The following is a 22,439-nucleotide window of genomic DNA, read 5'->3' on the forward strand; positions in this document are numbered from 1 at the left end:
CTTTTAATGACCATGCTGTCAGTGCAGTGCCTTATCAATTACTTTGGCAGAATTGCTGCCATTCTTTATATTTTCTTTCTATTCTACAGATGGGGACTCGAGACACACAGCGACTTCAGACTGGACTCTGACACGTTTCAAATGACTCAGACTCAAAAAATGACTCATAAACTAGCGTCCCTAGCGTCAGCATGTGTTAACATTAGTTACGTGTGACAATTATATTTAAAGGTCACTTCATTTGAACATTTTCATTACCTTTGGATTGGAATCTCACTTAAAAAGGTGGAATACCCTACGTAGTGCAGTTCACAGGAACAACTGGGTGAATGGAATGCTCCAACAGAACTGGAGCTAATAGTTGGAAGAACCGCTTTCTAAACCAATCAGACCTTCTGATTTTAATTTTTAGTAAGAAATGCTGTTATTTGCATTTTTTCAGTTTGCGTCACACAGATGATGTGTCAATAAAACGCTTGATTGGCTTTCTAACGAGTTAGTGTTTTACTTCACAACCGAGAAAAGTTTGGAGGTTTATAATTATAAGCACATTTACAAAATAACGGATTATATTCCTAATGGGACACACGGTTATAAATTTAATAGCATCTGGAAGAACATAAGCTGTGTTTTGGATTTTGGCCGCTGTGCTGTGATTTATCGTGCGCTTTTGTTTTGCAATGAAAACAAAACGTATCAGTTTGAGCATGTAACTGGTACCTTCATGTTACAGAAATTACATTCATTTGCACAATGACTAGGAAAGTAAAGGCACTAAGTAAAACAGCAAAATACAGTTGCTAATCTGCTGTGGTTTTTTATCTGAACTTACATATTATTTGTTTATTTCTACGCTACATTTCCAATATGTGTTTTGTGTAGCTTATACACAACTCGTGACTTGACTCTGACTCTAGCCTAAAGACTCATGACTTGACTCTGACTCGTATTTTGTGACTTGTGAACATCTCTGGTTCCTACCAGGTGTCATAAAGTGGACTTACATCATCTCAATGCAATCTTTTAACCGAGTCCCACAGGTTCTGTACTTGGTCTACTTCTATTTTCCATGTACACTCAGTCTCTTGGTAAAGTCACATGCTCGAATGGCTTCTCTTACCTTTAACACGCTGATAATACTCAGCTCATAGTAAGTCTGAGCTGATATCCAGTACATCCCTGAACCTTGTCATTTCTGTCACTGACTCTCAGATCAAACGCCGGCGCACATCTGGTGTACAGGATCAGAGCAAGACGTATTTATCCATTTTTCAACACTCACACATGGATGTGTGTTTTCTCTTGGGAATGACCAACAGTGAGGACAAGAAATCACATTAGCTCCAAACAACATTCATTATGCAAAATCTAAACAGTAAGCAGACAGATGTGCAGAGCTTTGATTCACCAGCGCAATGGTTGGTTGGCATAATTATTAATGAACAGGGTTGATGATTCATGAATGAATAATGTGTGTTCTCATCGAGCATTCAGACACACTTGCATTTCGCTGCAGAAAGTAGCTGTCAGATTTCATTACATCGAAAATCTGCTAAACTGACTCACAGGCCAAAAGGTTCAGGAGCAAATGAATATTCTTACATTTTTTACTTACTGAAAGATCCTGCACATCTGAAAACAATAGTTTTAAACTATAAGAACCACTATATGGCAGAAAATATGTTGGCACTTTTACTAACTATAAATTTATATTTATGTCATTTAGCAGATACTTTTATCCAAAGCTGCTTACAATCATGACTGAACACAATTTTGAGCAATTGAGGGTTAAGGGCCTTGCTCAGGGGCCCAACAGTGGCAACATGGCAGTGGTGGGGCTTAAACCGGCAACCTCCCGATTACTAGTCCAGTACCTTAACCACTGAGCTACCACTGCCCAATTTCATGTGTTTCAGCCACATCTAGCAAAAAATGGTTTCAAATCATGCTTTTTATTAGCTGTCCCATATTTTATATAAATTAAGGTATTTTACTAGGAAAACCTGTTAACCTCAATTAAGTTTTAATGTTGGTTGCTATAGTTACACCTCAGGGGCTTTATATGCTGCGTTCAGGTTGTCTTTAATTTCCTCACACGGCCGTCTATAAATAATTACTATGTGTGTAATTGCCATAAAAGCTAAATTAAACATTATTATTAGTTCAACACATAATAGGTGAAGACAAATAAACCTCTGTTTCATTTCTGCACTGATTCTTCACGTGATGACCTGCAGAGGAATGACCGAACTGCTTAATTAGGTCTAATCAAAAGGAACCCGAGCTTTGGTATAACAGATTTGTTTTTAGCTTCACATAAGAAGCTTTAAAGTGAAGCGCTTTAGGACAGCTGAGGCAGCTGGAACCCCAGATGCTGACGGTCATTATCAGCTCACAGTGCTTGTAATGGTTACTTGTATTACACATGTTCTATACAACACATATGGACAGGCATTAAGACCTAAGTGACTTTGATAGGGGACAAATCATTATGACCAACTGACAGTGGTACAAGCAGATCGAATAATGGTAATGCTGCAGTGTGCATCCATAATCTAATTTACCATTAATGTAATCAACAACTGGTCTAAAGTGCATCAGGGTAATTGGTAAAATATATTTTATATGGTAGTGTATTATAGCCATAACCTTAAAAACACCTTCTTGTTTCTACACTCACTGTCCATTTTATCAGCTCCACTTGCCATGTAGGAGCACTTTGTAGTTCTAGAATTACTGACTGTTTCTCTACATACTTTTTACCCTGCTTTCACCATGTTTTTCAATGGTCAGGACCCCCACAGTACCACCACAGAGCAGGTATTATTTAGGTGGTTGATCATTCTGGTATGAGTACTCACTGTCCACTCTATTAGACACTCCTTCTTAGTTGGTCCACCTTGTAGAGGCGATCCCTCATCTATTGCTGCTGTTTGAGTTGGTCATCTTCTAAATCTTTATCGGCGGTCACAGGACGCTGCCCATGGGTCGCTGTTGGCTGGATATTTTTGGTTGGTGGACTATTCTCAGTCCAGCAGTGACAGTGAGGTGTTTAAAAACTCCATCAGTGCTGCTGTGTCTTATCCACTCATACAAGCACAACACACACTAACACACCACCACCATGCCAGTGTCACTGCAGTGCTGAGAATGATCCACTACCTAAAAAATACCTGCTCTGTGGTGGTCCTGACCATTGAAGAACAGCATGAAAGGGGGCTAACAAAACATGTAGAGAAATAGATGGACTACAGTCAGTAATTGTAGAACTACAAAGTGCTTCTATATGGTAAGTGGAGCTGATAACATGGACAACAAGGAAATGATTTTAATGTTATGGCTGATTGATGTAAATATGTTCTTATTTCTATTCATAGGACATGGATGTATGCACTGGGAGGATTAAATCATTAAAATGAAGTGGTTGAGTCCTTGTTTTTCCCCTCACACAGAGAGCAAACTGAGTACAGTTTCACCCGCTAAATCAAAAGGCTTTACAGGACGTCTGTCAGACTACTGTTTGATCGGTGGATTGTTGGCTCGCTTTGATTCCTTCTGAAATTCTTCACTAATGGTGGAGGAACAATTCACAAATCAATGTCTAGTATGAAATCACCCAGCCAGCTTGAAGACACATTTTCACACCTGACCATAATTTCTGCTCAGTGCTATAAAAGCAAGCAGAGATAATGAGATGCTGCAAGACCGCTGTGTTGATGATGTTGCTGAACTGTCTGATTGTATCTGCAAATAAACTAGAGAAGATTTAAGTTGTTGGTGTTTACTGTGAAGTTTAAGCAGATCTCTTCAGTAAGGAACTATCTATTATAATATTTATAGTTCTGAGTGGGGTCTCAATATGAAAAACAAGACTTAAATGTCTTACCCTAATTCCCAGCTCTACATTCTCTCCTCCATAGACCTCCATGCCTTCATCCAGCAGACCAATCTCCTGAAAGTACTGCCGGTCCACCACAAAGCAGCCGATCAGCGCTGGACTCCTGTCCACATCAGCAGGAGAAGATGTTATAAATCACCAGCTTTACCTCAAATTACTAAAGAACATTATAATTTATCACTTATTATTTTAAAAAAATCTATAAAGAGCTTCAGAATTTGGAAATGTTTTTTACAAGCATTGCACATGCAAATTTGAGCAGTTTATCCTATTTTTTATAGCAAATCCTCTCAAACTCAAACAGTCATACTGGATGGCTAGAACTTGATAATTAGAAGGGGCGTCTACATACGTTTGGCCATGTAGTACGACAGTGTATTTGTCATGTGGAAGAAGGTGGACTCAAACGCAGATTGAAAATAAAATAATGATTTTATTTTATTAAAGCAAAAGATACAAAAAGAAACAAAAAGGAACAAAAAACAATCGGAACCTCCGATGAAGGCCGCTGGCGCTGCAGATAACAAAAGTGAAAAATACAAAAGAAAACTAGAAAAGCAGGACGCGAACCTGGGTCGCGACGGTGCGCGCCAGGTGCGTTACCACCGCGCTATGTAGACGCGGGTTAGAGAAGAGAATAAGCGCTGTATAGCGCTGCGGAGAAACCGCTACTAGAACGGCAATGCTCGCTTGTGACCAACCCTGGGAGGCGGTTGGTCGAGACAGAGGGTTGTCGGCGAACACTTCACCGGAATACAACGGGGGAAGCGCACCGATCTGTAAAAGAGAAAAATCAGTTTAGAGAAAACGATCAAGGCAAGGATTGGGATTCGAACCGGGGACGTTGGCTCACCAGCCAAGCGCTTTACGGCGGCGCCACCCAGCGGTTAGCAGAATCCGGAACCAATATAACAGTTTTAGCGCTTTGAAGCGGCAAGCTACAGCACATTAAGGTTAGCGCTTAGCGAAGCCGCTTGCGCAAAACTTTAACGAGCAAAACAACAGCAGTTCGAGGACTGTACGGCGTCGCACCACACTGGCCCTGTAAGAGGTGAAATAAAAGCTCTTACCTCGGCCTTTCAGCCTACACACCCGACTAGCCTAGCGCTACCCGGGGTACCTTACTGACCCTAAAAAGGAGTGTGGACGAGCTGCCACTATGAGCAAAGAAACAAAAGGTGCGACACCTGCTGCTGAGCAGAGCTGGCTTAAATAAGCCAGCTCCCAGCTGCAGGCAATCAGCCCTAATTGGAAGGCTTCCTACTTAAAGCCTTTGTTTCCTGAGCTCTGTAACGCCTGCTTCTCCGGGAACCCGGGAGTCGTTCACCAGCTACCGCAGGCTTTCTAATAGTATTAGGGACACTTTAAAGAAATTTTTTTTTTTAAGTTTTGATTTTGAGAATAAAGTTGAAATGATTTCGGGATTAAAGTTTAAAATATTATGGCCATAACAACCTCCTCGTGTTAAAATGAGGGATGTTCATGATTTGGTAAAGTTAAACTTTCACAAATAAAAAAATCTCCAATCTCCTGTCACATCAGCACCAGTTTGTTATTAGTATAATACCTAGCCGCTGAAACGGCTTTGCAATAAACTGTTTATTTAAAAGAACGTGCACCATTGGGGCACTCTGCGTCTGCGTCGTCGCCAGTACTTCAACCGAGCCTTATGGACTCGTACGATAAACTAAAGCCGTATGGCATCGTTATAAATGGTTACTGGATAACCACAGTGGAGGCTGCCCTCTTGCGTGCCGATCCAGGTACTGAGACCCGTGCTTCTCTGAACTGACAAACCTATGACCGCTGCACACTCTTTGGCCATAATATTTTGACTTTATTCTCATAATCATTTCGACTTTAATCTCGAAATAATTTCGAGTTTATTCTCATAATCATTTCAACTTTAATCTCGAAATCATTTTGACTTTAAACTCGAAATCATTTCAACTTTATTCTCATAATCATTTCAACTTTAATCTCAAAATCCTTTCGAGTTTATTCTCACAATCATTTCAACTTTATTCTCAAAATTTAAACTTATATGACTTTATTTTAGAAATCAAAACTTATTTTTTCACAGTGGCCCTAATACGCTGTTATAATGTAGTGTACACAATTCAGCTAAGATTTATATTTATTTATTTAATACATTTGGTATTTACCCACTTTTGTTTTTGTTATTTAATATACTTTCAGTGCACATACACTATTTTAATATATACACACCTATTACAGCACTTCTCCCAGACAACTGTTCCAATTACTAATGCTTTGGTATTCACGTTTATTTCTTTTAAGCATGTTTGCATTGGAAAACCTCCAAAAAAGCTAAAAAAGTCCAATCTGATATCATTTGACACAGAACTTTGAAATGAACTGGACACAATTATTTTCAGAATTGTAAGTTTGATTGTTTATTTGGATTTTAACGTCATGTTTTACACTCTTCAGTTACATTCATGACAGGAACGGTAGTTACTCATTACACAAGATTAATTAATTCACAAGGTTATATCAAACACAGTCATGGACAATTTAGTATCTCCAATTCACCTCACTTGCATGTCTTTGGACTGTGGGAGGAAACCGAAGCACCCGGAGGAAACCCACACAGACACGGGGAGAACATACAAATCCACACAGAAAGGACCCGGTCCGCCCCACCTGGGGATCGAACCCAGGACCTTCTTTCTGGGAGGTGACAGTGCTACCCACTTAGCCACTGTGCCGCCCCAAATGATGCTCATTTAATTTGTACTTAAACTCACCTGTGGCAAGTGACAGGTGCTGCAGTATAGAAATCACACTATCAACCAGTTTAAATTGAGAAAAGTAACTTAATCTTAGTGTTACTATGTACCCCATAGAGGATGTAAGAACCAAAACTATTCAAAATCATGGAAAATCTCATGTGTCTGTTAAGAAGGTTACAGCCCATAGCACTGTAGCTGACCTTGCTGGACATTATGGAAATGAAAAATTGATGGACGATTGCGATGAAGAATTATTCTACTGGTGCCGTGTTAGTGGCAGATCACTGCTGAGACAAACAAAATTTGGTCAGTAGACGTCCTATTGATTGATAAACAGGGTACAGAAGGGTGACATTGGGTGTGTTCGAAAACCTAGGGAGCTCTCTACATAGACAGCATTTTAAGCTGTTCGAAATCCTAGATGCCTTAATATGCTCACTAGTAAGGTATCTTAAAACTTTAACAGTATTTTGACTCAAGAATGAGGGAGCATCCAATGCTACCTTAGCGGTGATGGCAATCCCAGCATTCAATGCGGCACAACTTTTCCCACAATAAAAAAATATATATATATGGTGGACGATGCAGAGCAATGAACGAGTTATTTTCAAACGTAAATAAATTATTATTGATTTGTAATTTGTATAAACTTGCACAAGTGTCATTTATTTGCAAGTTCGGGCTTGTTAGCAAATTTAACCGTTTTCGGTACACAGAGGGAGATGTTAGCTGACATACTAGCGTGTTGTGCCACCCCATCCCATTGGTTCGAATGGCATAAGGCTAACTGTGTTAGCTTAGTAAGAGAAAACTGATGGAATCGCTGTCTGAGTAGCACGTTCGAATAACCTGCCTTATAAATCGATGACTTATTATAATCCTCTTTACTTAGGCAGCTGCCTATGTAGGCAGTAAGACAGCAAGGCAGCTCACTAGGTTTTCGAACACACCCATAGTGTACAGAGAAACAGACGGGCTACAGTAAGTAATTGTATACCCACGATATTCGTCTGTACGGTAGGTATAACTTATAAAATGAATGTGTGTACCAGATAGGTGTACCTAATTAAGTGCTGGGTGAGTGTACATGCACTTTATAACTGAATGTCAAATTACCAATGATTTTCTACAAGCATTATTAAGACTTCTCTTTTCTTTCTCTCTCTCTTAGAAGATTTCCAGTCATAGTCACAGATAACTTGAGGTCCTTTTTTACCCTCCTCACTCTGTCTGCCCTCTTGTTTCCCTCATGTCTATGTCTCAAAACCAGCCATATTATATCCAGATTCTAATGCTTATGCTAACACAATTCTGTCAATCAGATATTAACTTCAGCCCTCAGACCATGGTGGTTACACTTTAATCTGACAGTTTGATGTTAATTATCTTCTTGGTGTCTGACAAAGTGACCCTAGATGTCACATATGAATTTCTTTCATCTATAAAAAAAAACCAGCCAGTCTGCTCACTCACATTTTACTGCATATCAGACTGATACAAACTTTATTACTTAGGAAAGTTTGTTTATTAGGATTTTAATGTCATTTTTTACACTTTGGTTACATTCATGACAGGAACGGTGGTTACTCATTACACAAGATTCATCAGTTCACAAGGTTATAACAAGTTCGGTCAGTATCCCAGCGCTGGTGTGCTAGCGGATTATCCCGCTGTGCTACCTGGGCACCACAATAATTCGTTTGTATTTGATAAAACACATGGATTAATCGTTGCAAAAATTCTGTACCAGTTAACATTTGTAATACCAGTAATTAATTCATTAAGGTTTACCAAGTTTATCTGCAATGGCAAACATTACATTTTAATAAAGACAATTTTCTGTCAGTCAGACTATAGTAGTAAAAATACCCCCCCCCGCCCCCATTCCCCCTTCTGTAACACCAACCTTTGCCTCATGCACAACATCCATGCTGGCTAAGGAGGACCCCAGTCTAGCACACACACCCTTTGATGAGTGTAGCCTTTAGGTCCTTCTTTTCACCAGCCAGTGGTAGATTTTACAATAAAGCCATAACACCCATGGAGCAACATGCATTACTGAAATATTTTTTCTATTATATGTGCAGGCACCCTGAACACACAGCAGCTGCCGTCCTTGCAGTGGCAGTACCCTAACCAGCCTTTATTTCCTCAGACGTAGTTATCTGTGCCTGTAGACCAGACTGGCAGCCGTAAGTCGAGCATAACAGACTGCTGTGCCACTGCAATGCCTCTTTACTAATTTTATCATATCTTTTTTAATGAAGATTAATAAGATAAGATACATTTCTCAACTATATAAAATAAATACACATTCTTAGAATTTTTATGATGTAAACAGTCTAATTTTTTTAATATAAATTCTAATAATCATGAACTATATGTGCCATATTTCTACTCCCATTTTTCTCTTTACTTCTCAATAATCACATAAAAAGCTTTGACCTTGTTAGATAGTCTAGAATTGATTATGATCACAAGTACACTATAGAAGTGTACACTTCTCACTGAGTTCAGTTGTTTCACCGCATTCATTGCCAACATCAGTACCTGACCTCACAAATGTTCTTTTAACTGGAGGGGCAGAGATTCCCAGAAACACTCTGTAAAATCTTGTGGAAGGCTTTTTCAGACGAGTTGTGGCTGTTATGGTCTCAAAAGGGATCTAACTGAAATGACATGGTTTTGGAATAGGATGTCAGGCAGGCTCAAGGTTAAACAATATAACATAAGTATAATGCATGGCTAAATAATTATCTTCACATTGCAATTTATTGTGATTTTGTTAACAATTTAAATTGATTTCATTATTTTACTGACTTCTATTAGGTGTATTATGTTTACTAGAGTGCAAAAAAACTGTAATCTGCGCTAGACCACTACCGCTGGGATCAGTGATTTCATTTCAGCAATACTATTAGCCGGTCAGGCATCTACAAACATTCCTCAAACATGGTTGACTATTTCTGATGGAATGGGGGCAGAATGACTGAAGCCCAGCAATGAACTGCATTAAACCAAATGATTCCAGAAAGCTGGAACCACCAAGACCATGACCATGATAAAGTGAAAAAACATATAAATGAAATGAAAAAAAAAATATAATCAAAGTTCACAAAATGAACTTTAAAGCAATTAATGTAAACATTCCCTAGACTAACGTATATAATAAAGGTGTTTGTGTGGTACCTGATGGGTGCAGTGTGGTTGTTCTGACTCCACCAGGCTCTGGGAGGGTTCAGGTACCGACACCACAGTTCCCAGTCAAAGCCGTGTGCTGACAGAGGGTATTCCTCCACCTCGAAGGTGTCGTACTTAATATTGTCGAAGGAAGGGGAGATGATTCGTGTACGGTCCTCCTGAATCCTGTGCAGAATTGGCTCAGCCCTTTAAACACCAACACAAACAAAACAGACACAGTAAACTCCAGAATGACCGGTAATGACACCTGGCCTTCATCTTGTTGGACAGGTCATTCATAAACCACCAGCCTTATTGTGGGAAGGCTTTTTTTGGTGTGTCTGTTGGATTTGTTAAATAAGCATTTGTAAAGTCAGGCACTGATGATGCTCTCAATCAATGTTACATTTTATTCTAAAGGTGTTCAGTGGGGCTCTGTGCAACCCACTATAGTTCCTCCACACTAAGCTTCATTCATTCATTGTTTGTTTTACCACCGCTTTATCCTGGTCAGGGTCACACTGGGTCTGATTCCACACTAAGCTTGTTAATCCATTTCTTTATGAACTTAGTGCATTCGATAAATAAGGCAGCATACACTGATCAGCCATAACATTAAAACCACCTCCTTGTTTCTACACTCACTGTCCATTTTATCAGCTCCACTTACCATATAGAAGCACTTTGTAGTTCTATAATTACTGACTGTAGTCCATCTATTTCTCTACATAACTTTTAGCCTGCTTTCACCCTGTTCTTGAATGGTCAGGACCCCCACAGGACCACCACAGAGCAGGTATTATTTAGGTGGTGGATCATTCTCAGCACTGCAGTGACACTGACATGGTGGTGGTGTGTTAGTGTGTGTTGTGCTGGTATGAGTGGATCAGACACAGCAGCGCTGCTGGAGTTTTTAAATACCGTGTCCACTCACTGTCCCCTCTATTAGACACTACTACCTAGTTGGTCCACCTTGTAGATGTAAAGTCAGAGAAGATCGGTCATCTATTGCTGCTGTTTGAGTCGGTCATCTTCTAGACCTTCATCAGTGGTCACAGGACACTGCCTAAGGGGTGCTAGTGGCTGGATATATTTTTGGTTGCTGGACTATTCTCAGTCCAGCAGTGACAGTGAGGTGTTTAAAAACTCCAGCAGTGCTGCTGTGTCTGATCCACTCATACCAGCACAACACACACTAACACACCACCACCATGTCAGTGTCACTGCAGTGCTGAGAATGATGCACCACCTAAATAATACCTGCTCTGTAGTGGTCATGTGGGGGTCCTGACCATTGAAAACATAGCATGAAAGGGGCTAACAAAGCATTCAGAGAAACAGATGGACTACAGTCAGTAATTGTAGAACTACAAAGTGCTTCTATATGGTAAATGAAGCTGATAAAATGGACAGTGAGTGTAGAAACAAGGAGGTGGTTTTAATGTGCTACATATCTAAATATAGTAACTAAGCTTATAACAATAAAAGCTGTAATTATTCTTCATGGAAGAAAAGAGCCCACAAGAGATGACCTAGGAGCTTGGAAGAACTGGACAAATGCCTTGCTCTGTTTACTCCAGTCCCATTAACCCTTGAGTTGTCTTAAGGGTCAAAAATGACCCACCAATATGATTATCAGCAGATTTGACTTCCTAGAGTAACCCCAGAGAGTAACCCCAGAAAGTTTGCGATAAATGACAGGTTATTTCTTTATGCAAAATAAAGAAAATGAATTAAGCTGCCTTATTTTAGGGGTTTATAAAAAGATAGGTCATTTTTTACTCGTAGGACATAGGAAGTATACATTTTAGAATGGTAAGACTACACAAGGGTTTAGCATTATAGGAGAAGACTTGGTTCTGATTTGTAGACATTGAGGGAGGACTGAGAAACTTTCCTGGTAATAAATTGACTTTACATAAAAATATCTTATATTTTCATTTTGGGACTGAGATAACTAACCCCAAGGACAAAGAAATCTTACCAAGGGTGGCAATACATTTTACAATATTTTACAGTTTAGAAAGGATGCATGCCTAAAATCCCAAACAGCAAAGCATTTGTGTTAATGATGGATGATAGAGGCTCAGCAACTACAGATTTGAAAACTCTTATTCTGTAAGTGTCCTTATGAAGGATCACAATACTTATCAGCAATAACACAGATGTGTTTTGGTCACATTTTTTTAAAATCTGCTTCCAAAAAGCTGTCTGTCCCGGATTCAATTCCCAGATGGAGCGGTCCGGGTCCTTTCTGTGTTCTTGTATGTTCGTGTGGGTTTATTCCTGGAGCTCCATTTTCCTCCCACAGTCCAAGGACATGCAGTCAGGTTAACTGGAGATACTAAGTTGCCCTAAGTGTGTGTGTGTGTGTGTGTGTGTGAATGTGTGTTTGCCCTGTGATGGACTGGCGGGGTGTTTCCTGGGTGATTCGCCCAGTGAATTGTACCCACCATGACCCTTAATAGGATAAACAGGGGTAAAACACTCTCACTCATTTTCTTAACCGCTTATCCAATCAGGGTCGCGGGGGAGTGCTGGAGCCTATCCCAGCTTTTCAATGGGTGCAAGGCACACAGTAACACCCTGGACGGGGTGCCAGTCCTTCACAGGGCAGACACACATACACACACACACACACACACACACACACATACACACACCCATTCACCTATAGGGCAATTCAGTGTCTTCAATTAACCTGACTGCATGTTTTCGGACTGTGGGAGGAAACCGGAGCTCCCAGAGGAAACCCAGAGGGTAAAACAGACAATGATGTTGAATTTTACATATTAATTACATCTACTGTATTTAACAAATTGAAACAATGCTTTCATTAAAATAGCATTTTCAATAATAATAAAAAAAATCTAGAAATTTTGAAATCGCGTTAGATTAATTAATCTTGATCTTTTGAACAAAGCACTATCATTTGCAATTCCCCCTAAAATATGAAAATCAATGAATAAGATTTGATCTATGTCAGATTTTTGCCTGCAACTTTTCTCTCTTCAGCCTGAACATCCAACACTGAACATCAGTTCAGTTTCTCTTGATGCATGCTCAATAATCCAGGTACACAAATTCACAAAGTTGAATCGATTCATCTGGACACAAGTTTGTTGTAGAGATATGTTTCGCCACTCAATCCAAGTGACTTCTTCAGTCTGGACTTCTTCAGACTGAAGAAGTCACTTGGATTGAGTGGCGAAACGTATCTCTACAACAAACTTGTGTCCAGATGAACTGATTCAACTTTGTGGTTTAGTTCAGTTTAATCTTGTGAGCAGTGGGAGATTTTGTGGTCAGTTGGGCAGGCTGCAAGGATTTAAACTTGGGGTGTCACACGATTTAAAATTTTAATCGAGATTAATCGTGATTAAAGAACCAAATTAATTGCGATTAAAGAACCAAATTAATCGCGATTAATCAACTGCAAAAATAACTACGCAAAATCTTAACAGTTATGCACATTTTTATTGTATTTTAATACATTTTTTAATTTTTATTAAGAAAATGTTTACCAAAAAAAAAAAAAATTATGATAAAATTATTAAATCTAAATTATCTTTAGAAAGTCAGCCAATGCTTATATAGAAAAGTCTGGCAACACTATCTGGCAAAAGTGAGAATCTGTTCATAACCCTGCCACTGACAACAGGCGCTCAGGGTACTACAGTGAATCATCTCTAGATGCAACATGTATAACGTCATGTAGACCCACATCGTTAACTATGTTGAAGCATCTACAGTACATTGTGATCCATTTAACACCAGTGTTTGTAATGTTTCCACGACATGTACAGTCCATGAGCTTTCCATCCAAATTCCTCTGAAATAAAGTCTGAGCTCATTTTGCCTGTAACGTGTATCCCTGCGCACAGACGCCTGACGAGACAAAAGCGTGCTTTGACCAAAGATGATATTAAAGCGTCAATTAATAACTGTAATTTTGTCTAGTGATGATTTCTCACGCTTTTTGAAAACAAAAATATTTTTTGAAACACCCTACATTTCACAATATGTAGCAGCAGCAGCTCGAGTAATTTGTAACTCATGACGCAAACTGGAAAAAGACCCGTGTTATCGTTATACAGTATAAACACAATGTTGTGTATGTATGTTATGTATATTAAAGCAGCGCAAATTACCGCAATGACGTATGTTTAAAGTGGCACAAATATAGCCCAATAAAAATCGTTTGATTAAACATTTTAATCTCAATTAAATTATTTTTTTTCTTTATGCATTTTCCCCCCTTTTCTCCCTTTTTTAACGCGTCCAATTGCCCGATTGCATCATGCTTCCTCTCCACCAATGCCAATCCCTGCTCTGATTAAGGAGAACAAAGCTAACCCATGCCCCCTCCAACACATGGGCAGCATGCCGTATGCATCTTATCACATCTTATCACCATATCTGAACAACAGGCCAATCGTTGTTCATGTGGCCGCTCAGCCTTAGCCGGCAGGCAGAGCTGAGATTCGATACGATGTATTCCAGATCCAGCTCTGGTTCCAGCGTGTGTTTTTACCGCTGCGCCACCTAAGCGGCCCTCGATTAATTTTTTTTATCGCGATTACAATTTTGACGCGTTAATCGAGTTAATTAACGCAATTAATGACAGCCCTATTTTAAACCCCTGCATAGTTTTAAAATATTCACAGTTTTAGATGTATTCACTTACAACAGATTCAAAACAGTTGTTTTAGTGGTTAATTTTGACTACCAGGTTTAATTTTTGCATCGTTTTCTATCCATTATCTTTGTAACAGGGCAGATTGCTCCTCGCCACTGAGGCACCAGTAGTCCCACACATTAAAAAAATTAAACCAAAGTAACCAAGGTAGAACAATACTGTGGCTAAAAAGCCTTAAACAAAAAGTGATAAAAGGACATAACAATGGAAACCAAGAAACAGATGAAAGACACTAAAACAGCAGCCCACAACAGAGAAAGTGGACAGAAAAGCAGTGCAAACATAAAAACTGGTCATTACAATATGGGAAGCTGCTCAGAGCGCCTGTGACAACTCAGTTCTCTAGTAAAATAGAAAAGAAATGACACCAAGAACAAGCTGGTGACAGCAATGCACAAGTGGCACCCTATCCCTCCAACTGGCACAACCTGTGCCCAGCTGGGTCCAAACGTTTGGCCCGCTTAGGAAAAAAGGCCTCTGGGCCAGCATGCTTATTCAGGGTGGTTCCCTTCTAACGGCCAAAAAGTGCCACAATGCCAGCCCAGAAGAAGTTGAAATATGCTGGCATCATGTACCAGCAGAAAACTGGACCATATCAAGCCTTGCATAATGGTTTCCAGAAAAAGCATCAAATCTGTAAGAAAGAAACTGTGATAAATAGAAGCACTTCTACAGACACATCAATCATCTACGCCTCCACGCCTCCTCTGCTGGCCATATTCAACAAAAAGGACATGATTACGTAACTGAGACACGCAGAAGTACTCTATGTCAGGAGCGCCCATTACACAAACATTAAACTACTTGGTCAAAAACAGACTGCATATTATTTACCAACTGCAAGTATTAGGACATGCTGTTGAGCTGCAGGCTTTTCCCAGGACACCCGTAAGAGGAGATAATGGGTTCTCAGTTTATTTTTCCAGAGCCTAATTGTATCCCTATGCAATATTAATCAAACCTAAAAAGCAGCATTTAAATGAAAATACATTGTAACTTAAAATACTAGTGCTACTCACCATCCTACATTTAACTCCACATGGGCATCAAACAGAGCCACTACTGGTGCGCTGGCAGCCCTCCAGCCGCTCACTCGAGCTCGGATCAGACCCTGCTGCCGGTCATGATGCACCACCTTGATGAAGTCTGGGCGCCGCTGGTTAGTCTCCTCCACAAACCTCTGCAGGTTACTCATTAGTTCAGCTATCAAAAAGAAGCAAAAAAGAAAGAAAAGGGAATGAAATAATTAAAGTAGGAATATACACCGATCAGGCATAACATTAAAACCACCGCCTTGTGTCTACACTCACTGTCCACTCACAGGACACAGATGTACCTCTCTTTTTCTCCAAAATTTTCCCCCAATTTTCTCCCTAATCTAGTTGTATCAAAGCCTCGCAACTGATACACGCCTCCTCCGACACGTAAGCTGTAGCCGACTGCATCTTTTCACCTACACAAAGCGAGTTCATATGCGGATCAGCCCTCTGCACAGAGAGCCACACCCTGATCAGCATTATTCCTCTACTCTGTGCAGACGCCATCAACCAGCCAGCAGAGGTCGTAATTGCACCAGTTATGAGGAACCCTGGTCCGGCTCCCTCCCTGGATGAACAACAGCCAAACGTTGTTTATATAGCCACCCAGCCACACATGTTCACATTTTTAAGAGGCAGTTCAGTAACCACCTGACAGGCTAATAACAAAAAAGGTGGTACGGTGGCTCGGTGGGTTGCACTGTGGTCTTACAGCAAAAAGGTCCTGGGTTCGATTTCCAGGTGGGTTTCCTCTGGAAGCTCCTGTTTCCTCCCACAGTTCAAAGACATGCAGTCAGGTTAATTGGAGCTACAGTAGACCCTTAAGTTACGAACGGTTTTCCATATGAACATTTTGGGTTACGAACGATCTTTTTCAACTTAACGTACGAACAAATTTCGGATTACGAACCGAAATTCGCGAAACGCGTGACATCACAAACAAGTTGACTCAGACAGTCTCTCTCTATATATATACAGTGAGTGGAGAGTGGACGGCGTTTTTTCGGTGTTTTCTTTATATTTTGTAAAATTCTATATTAAAATGGCCTCAAAGAATGAATCTATTATTATTTGTTGTTGTATAATTACTCCTGCCAGTAGGTGTCACTGTGTATCAGACAGAGGGGAAAGTGAGTGTGAGAGAGAGAAGAAGGAATTCACGGAGTAAAGTATTCTTTCTTTCGTGCAATTACACCTACAAAATACAACACTACTGAAATAAAGAAAGAAAATAATAGAGAAATATGCGCGTTATTGTTGTTTCTGGTAGATACATTTTATATAAAAAGAAAGAAATTTATTATGGTGTATGATACAGCACACGTACTGTACTGAGATGTGATGTGTGTGTTTTATGTACAGCACAGTACTACTGTGAATTGTTGTTTATTATTGTTTATTACAGTATTATCTATTCTATAATGTAAGATTTAAGGGAAAATATACTTGTATTTATAACAAAAAAGACCATTTAAGACATTAGAAAGGTTAGGTAAGGGGTGGTTTGGGAGGTCTGGCACGAATTAATTCAATTTACATTATTTCTTATGGTAAAAATAGGTTTAACTAACAAACATTTTGACTTAAGAACAGCCCTTCGGAACCAATTAAATTCACAGGTCAAGGGTCTACTGTACTAAAATTGCCCTAGATGTGAATATGTGTGTGTGTTTGCCCTGTGATGGACTGGTGACCTGGGTAGGTGTTTCTTGCTTGTTGCCTGGTGAATTGTACCCATTGCGACCCTGAATAGGATAAAGCGAGGGTCAAACAGACAGCAAAGTGCCCCATTTTCTGGTAATACACAGGAGTGTGTGGTAGCACAGTGCACTTTTGTATTTTTAACCTTCATCAAAAACAAGTTGAACAACATCAAAATTTGTGGACTTAAAAAAACCGGACAAAAAAGATGTCAAGAGTGCACAGGCAGGGTCACATAAATAATGCTTTCAATCTGAATCACTGGGCCAGCTTGCTTGGTTTTATAAAACTTCCCTCTCACTCCATATCAAGCGTTTAAACCAACAATGGTGAGAAGTGACAGATTGATGGAAGTCCGCTTGATCATATTCATTGCACTCTAATCTAAATTCACCTTCACCCTTCTGGAGGACTGTTTACACCAATAAGGGTTGCATCAATCATCACATCACATGTTCGTCTCAGTCAGTGGATCTTTATTGCCCTCTAGGAAAAGGCCAGCGAGTGCCTGGCTCCTATCAACCTGATGTGATGCCCAGCTTTATTAGAGGGGTGCCTGCTGTCCTTCTGTGGCATGGTATGCAAGAAATAAACCAAGGGTATTGTAACAACGAACTCTAGCAGCTGCTCGGCCGGCTAGCTGAAGGTAAGGCTGAAATCGTGTAGTCACACTTCACTTAGTCACAGTACACTGTGGAACTAGCCAAATTTATTTGCCTAATACACCACTTACCACACACAAATAATTGTCACAGATTGAAACATGTTATGATTTCTCTGTGTCATAAACCTATAATAAACATAATTTTTTATATATACACCGATCAGCCATAACATTAAAACCACCTCCTTGTTTCTACACTCACTGTCCATTGTATCAGCTCCACTTACCATATAGAATCACTTTGTAGTTCAACAATTACTGACTGTAGTCCATCTGTTTTTCTGCATGCTTTGTTAGCCCCCTTTTACCCGGTTCTTCAATGGTCAGGACCCCCACAGGACCACTACAGAGCAGGTATTATTTGGGTGGTGGATCATTCTCAGCACTGCAGTGGCAATGACATGGTGGTGGTGTGTTAGTGTGTGTTGTGCTGGTATGAGTGGATCAGACTGTCACTGCTGGACTGAGAATAGTCCACCAACTGAAAAAATGCAGCCAACAGCGCCCCATGGGCAGCGTCCTGTGATCACTGACGAAGGTCTAAAAGATGACCTGCTGCAACAGATGAGCGATCATCTCTGACTTTACATCTACAAGGTGAACCCACTAAGGAGGGGGGTTTAATAGAGTGGACAGTGAGTGGACACTCCAGCAGCACTGCTGTGTCTGATCCACTCATACCAGCACAACACACACTAACATAACACCACCATGTCAGTGTCACTGCAGTGCTGAGAATGATCCACCATCTAAATAATACCTGCTCTGTGGTGGTCCTGTGGGGGTCCTGACCGTTGAAGAACAGGGTGAAAGCAGGCGTTAAGGGTTAAGAACTTTGCTCAAGGGCCCAACAGTGGCTCAGTGGTTGCATGGCAGAACAGGAATTGTCATGTGATCACTGTCTGTGAGGAGTCAGTATGTTCTTCCACAGTCTGTGTCATTTTCATTTACGTATTTAGATTTGCTCTAACCTCCCAATAACATACTAATAGGTGTGTAGGCTGCTCTTAATTGCACCTCGGTGTGACTAACTGAGTAGGTAGGTAAATGACATATAGTCTGTGATGAACAGGCACCCTGTGCAGACTGTTTATGGAAGTGTGTTTTTTGTTAGGTTGAAGACCCACCAATGAATGACCCGGATACTTTAACAAGGTCAGCTGAGACTGTGTGGTTCTGAACTTAATAGCTTCTGCTTTACCTTAATTAACCTGAACATTTCTAGCTATTGCATCAGTAGCATACATGTGCTGAATCCCTTTGGTTAGCCTGTGTAAGTATTTTTAGCTCACAGACAGATTTGGGGGGTATTTAACAAGGCCAGACTCTTTTAACTGGGATAACTGGGTAATCTCATGAGACAAAAAACATGTCGACTGGATCAGGTTCAGATTTTACACGATGCTGGCACATACAGACTGTTAAAATGACTATCAAATTAGTTTTGTCTGCTTTTATTTACATATTTTCCAACTTTTTTTGGAATTGGGTTTGTACGCAGTCTGTCGAGTTACTCACTACAAACAGAACCCAGTATAAAACTAACTAGCATTCACATTTACATTTTAAGAATAAGGTCTCATCCAAAGTTTGACTGCATTGAGCTGTTGTTTGTGAGTGTTACATAATTTAAAATGTACACTATATTGCCAAAAGTATTCACTCACCCATCCAAATAATTGAATTCAGGTGTTCCAATCACTTCCATGGCCACAGGTGTATAAAACCAAGTACCTAGGCATGCAGACTGCTTCTACAAACATTAGTGAAAGAATGGGTCGCTCTCAGGAGCTCAGTGAATTCCAACGTGGTACTGTGATAGGATGCCACCTGTGCAACAAGTCCAGTCGTGAAATATCCTCGCTACTAAATATTCCACAGTCAACTGTCAGTGGAATTATAACAAAGTGGAAGTGATTGGGAACGACAGCAACTCAGCCACCAAGTGGTAGGCCAAGTAAAATGACAGAGGGGTCAGCAGATGCTGAGGCGCACAGTGCGCAGAGGTCGGCAACTTTCTGCAGAGTCAATCGCTACAGACCTCCAAACTTCATGTGGCCTTCAGATTAGCTCAAGAACAGTGTGTAGAGAGCTTCATGGAATGGGTTTCCATGGCCGAGCAGCTTCATCCAAGCCTTACATCACCAAGCGCAATGCAAAGCGTTGGATGCAGTGGTGTAAAGCACGTCACCTCTGGACTCTAGAGCAGTGGAGACGTGTTCTCTGGAGTGACGAATCACGCTTCTACGTCTGGCAATCCGATGGACGAGTCTGGGTTTGGCGGTTGCCAGGAGAACGGTACTTGTCTGACTGCATTGTGCCAAGTGTAAAGTTTATGGTGTGGGGTTGTTCGGTCCCTTAGTTCCAGTGAAAGGAACTCTTAATGCTTCAGCATACCAAGAGATTTTGGACAATTTCATGCTCCCAACTTTGTGGGAACAGTTTGGGGATGGCCCCTTCCTGTTCCAACATGACTGCACACCAGTGCACAAAGCAAGGTCCATAAGGACGTGGATAAGCAAGTTTGGTGTGGAAGAACTTGACTGGCCTGCACAGAGTCCTGACCTAAACCCGATAGAACACCTTTGGGACGGATTAGAGCGGAGACTGTGAGCCAGGCCTTCTCGTCCAACATAAGTGTCTGACCTCACAAATGCACTTCTGTAAGAATGGTCAAAAATTCTCATAAACACACTCCTAAACCTTGTGGAAAGCCTTCCCAGAAGAGTTGAAGCTGTTATAGCTGCAAAGGGTGGGCCGACATCATATTAAACCCTATGGATGAAGAATGGGATGTCACTCAAGTTCATATGCGTGGGAAGGTAGACGAGCGAATACTTTTAGTAATATAGTGTATATTAAAGCCTTCATATACATTAGAACTTGTATATCTTGTATACAGCTCCTTCATAGCCAAATGCTTCGCAATTAATCAAACCAAGCAAGTAATTAATTCCTGAGTTATATATCATCTAAACAGCTCCATACATACAGCGTAGAGCGAAAAATGCAAATATGTACGTGCAAAGCTGTATCCATATTCCGACAGCACTGTGTTACCTTCTGGCACAGTCACCATGCTGATATCAAAGATTCAGAGAGATCAAAACACATGCTTGTGATGCCCGCTATGTAACACCTGTCAGACAAACAAGCAATGCTACAGCATAGTAATGAGTTCTCAACGTGTGTGTGTGTGTGGGTGAGTGTGTGTACCATTGTTGCTGCAGTCATCCACCAGGATGATCTCTCTCAGCAGGTGTGAGGGGGTTCGGCGCATGGCTGAGTGGATGGAGCGCAGGATCACCGACAGCGCCTCGTCCAGGAAAATAAAGACGATGCTGATTTGAGGCAGCGTGGTAGGATATGAAATGTTTCTACATCTAAAGAGGAAAATAAGAAGAGAGAATCAATCGTAAGTCCTTAAATCAAATATAAATCTCTGGTTGCAAGTTTGTAAGTCCTTTAAAACTGCCTGTTAATTAAATTTAAAGTGCCATTTGATTAAGTGTTGTCTGATCATTTAAGTATGAATAAAAGACAAACACTGTTCACCAAAACGTAACACAATATACACACAAGTAAAACCCTGTCAGAATTAATTTCCCATTTTCAAGTGTTCAACGACACTCCAGAGAGTGCTCTGTGGACACACTAACAATAAAACCTCTTTAATGATGGAGCATGGTGGAATAAAGCTTTCAGTCAATGAAAAGAAAAGGAATTAGTGTCGGGATAGCCATCTATTATAGTCTAACTATTAATTAGTTATTGAGCTGATAGTTAAACTGCTTGCTGAAGCTGAGAGGACTCTTAACATTAGCGGTGGTCAGTAAACAGATATACACAGTCAACAGTTGGCACAGTATGTAAAATGCAAATAAAAAAGTGATTTGTAAATTTTGTTTAACCTGTTCATAATAAAAGTACCCAGACCTTATTTAATGTTTAACCTTTTTAAAAAATTGGTACATAGTACATACACCAATGTGTGTGTATTGTGCATGTATATAAATATATATACATCGATCAGCCATAGCATTAAACCACCTCCTAGTTTCTACACACACTTTCTATTTTATCAGCTCCACTTACCATATAGAAGCACTTTGTAGTTCTACAATTACTGACTGTAGTCCATCTATTTCTCTACATATCTTTTTAGCCTGCTTTCACCCTGTTCTTCAGTGGTCAGGACCCCCACAGGACCACTAGAGAGTATTATTTGGGTGGTGGATCATTCTTAGCACTGGAGTTACACTGACATGGTGGTGGTGTATTAGTGTGTATTGTGCTGGTATGAGTGGATCAGACACAGCAGCTCTGCTGGAGTTTTTAAATACTGTGTCCTACTCCTACCTAGTTGGTCCACCTTGTAGATGTAAAGTCAGAGCCGATCGCTCATCTATTGCTGCTGTTTAAGTTGGTCATCTTCTAGATCTTCATCAGTGGTCACAGGATGCTGCCCACGGGGCACTGTTGTCTGGATATATTTTTGGTAGGT

The 22,439-nt window shown here is 40.4% G+C and overlaps 1 protein-coding gene across 1 annotated transcript in view; it reads right to left on the bottom strand.

Annotated features, from left to right (window-relative positions):
• galnt18a (UDP-N-acetyl-alpha-D-galactosamine:polypeptide N-acetylgalactosaminyltransferase 18a) overlaps nt 1-22,439 on the bottom strand; it is a 97,158-nt gene that overhangs the window by 25,426 nt on the left and 49,293 nt on the right. The window contains exons 3-6 of the mRNA XM_062999659.1: nt 21,152-21,318; nt 15,553-15,736; nt 9,844-10,041; nt 3,887-4,001 (exon numbers count right to left, since the gene is read on the bottom strand). Coding sequence (XP_062855729.1) covers nt 3,887-4,001; nt 9,844-10,041; nt 15,553-15,736; nt 21,152-21,318 — 664 coding nt within the window. The remainder of the gene's footprint in view (nt 1-3,886; nt 4,002-9,843; nt 10,042-15,552; nt 15,737-21,151; nt 21,319-22,439) is intronic.

This window comes from Trichomycterus rosablanca, chromosome 8 (assembly GCF_030014385.1).
Source record: "Trichomycterus rosablanca isolate fTriRos1 chromosome 8, fTriRos1.hap1, whole genome shotgun sequence".
Lineage (NCBI taxonomy): Eukaryota > Metazoa > Chordata > Actinopteri > Siluriformes > Trichomycteridae > Trichomycterus > Trichomycterus rosablanca.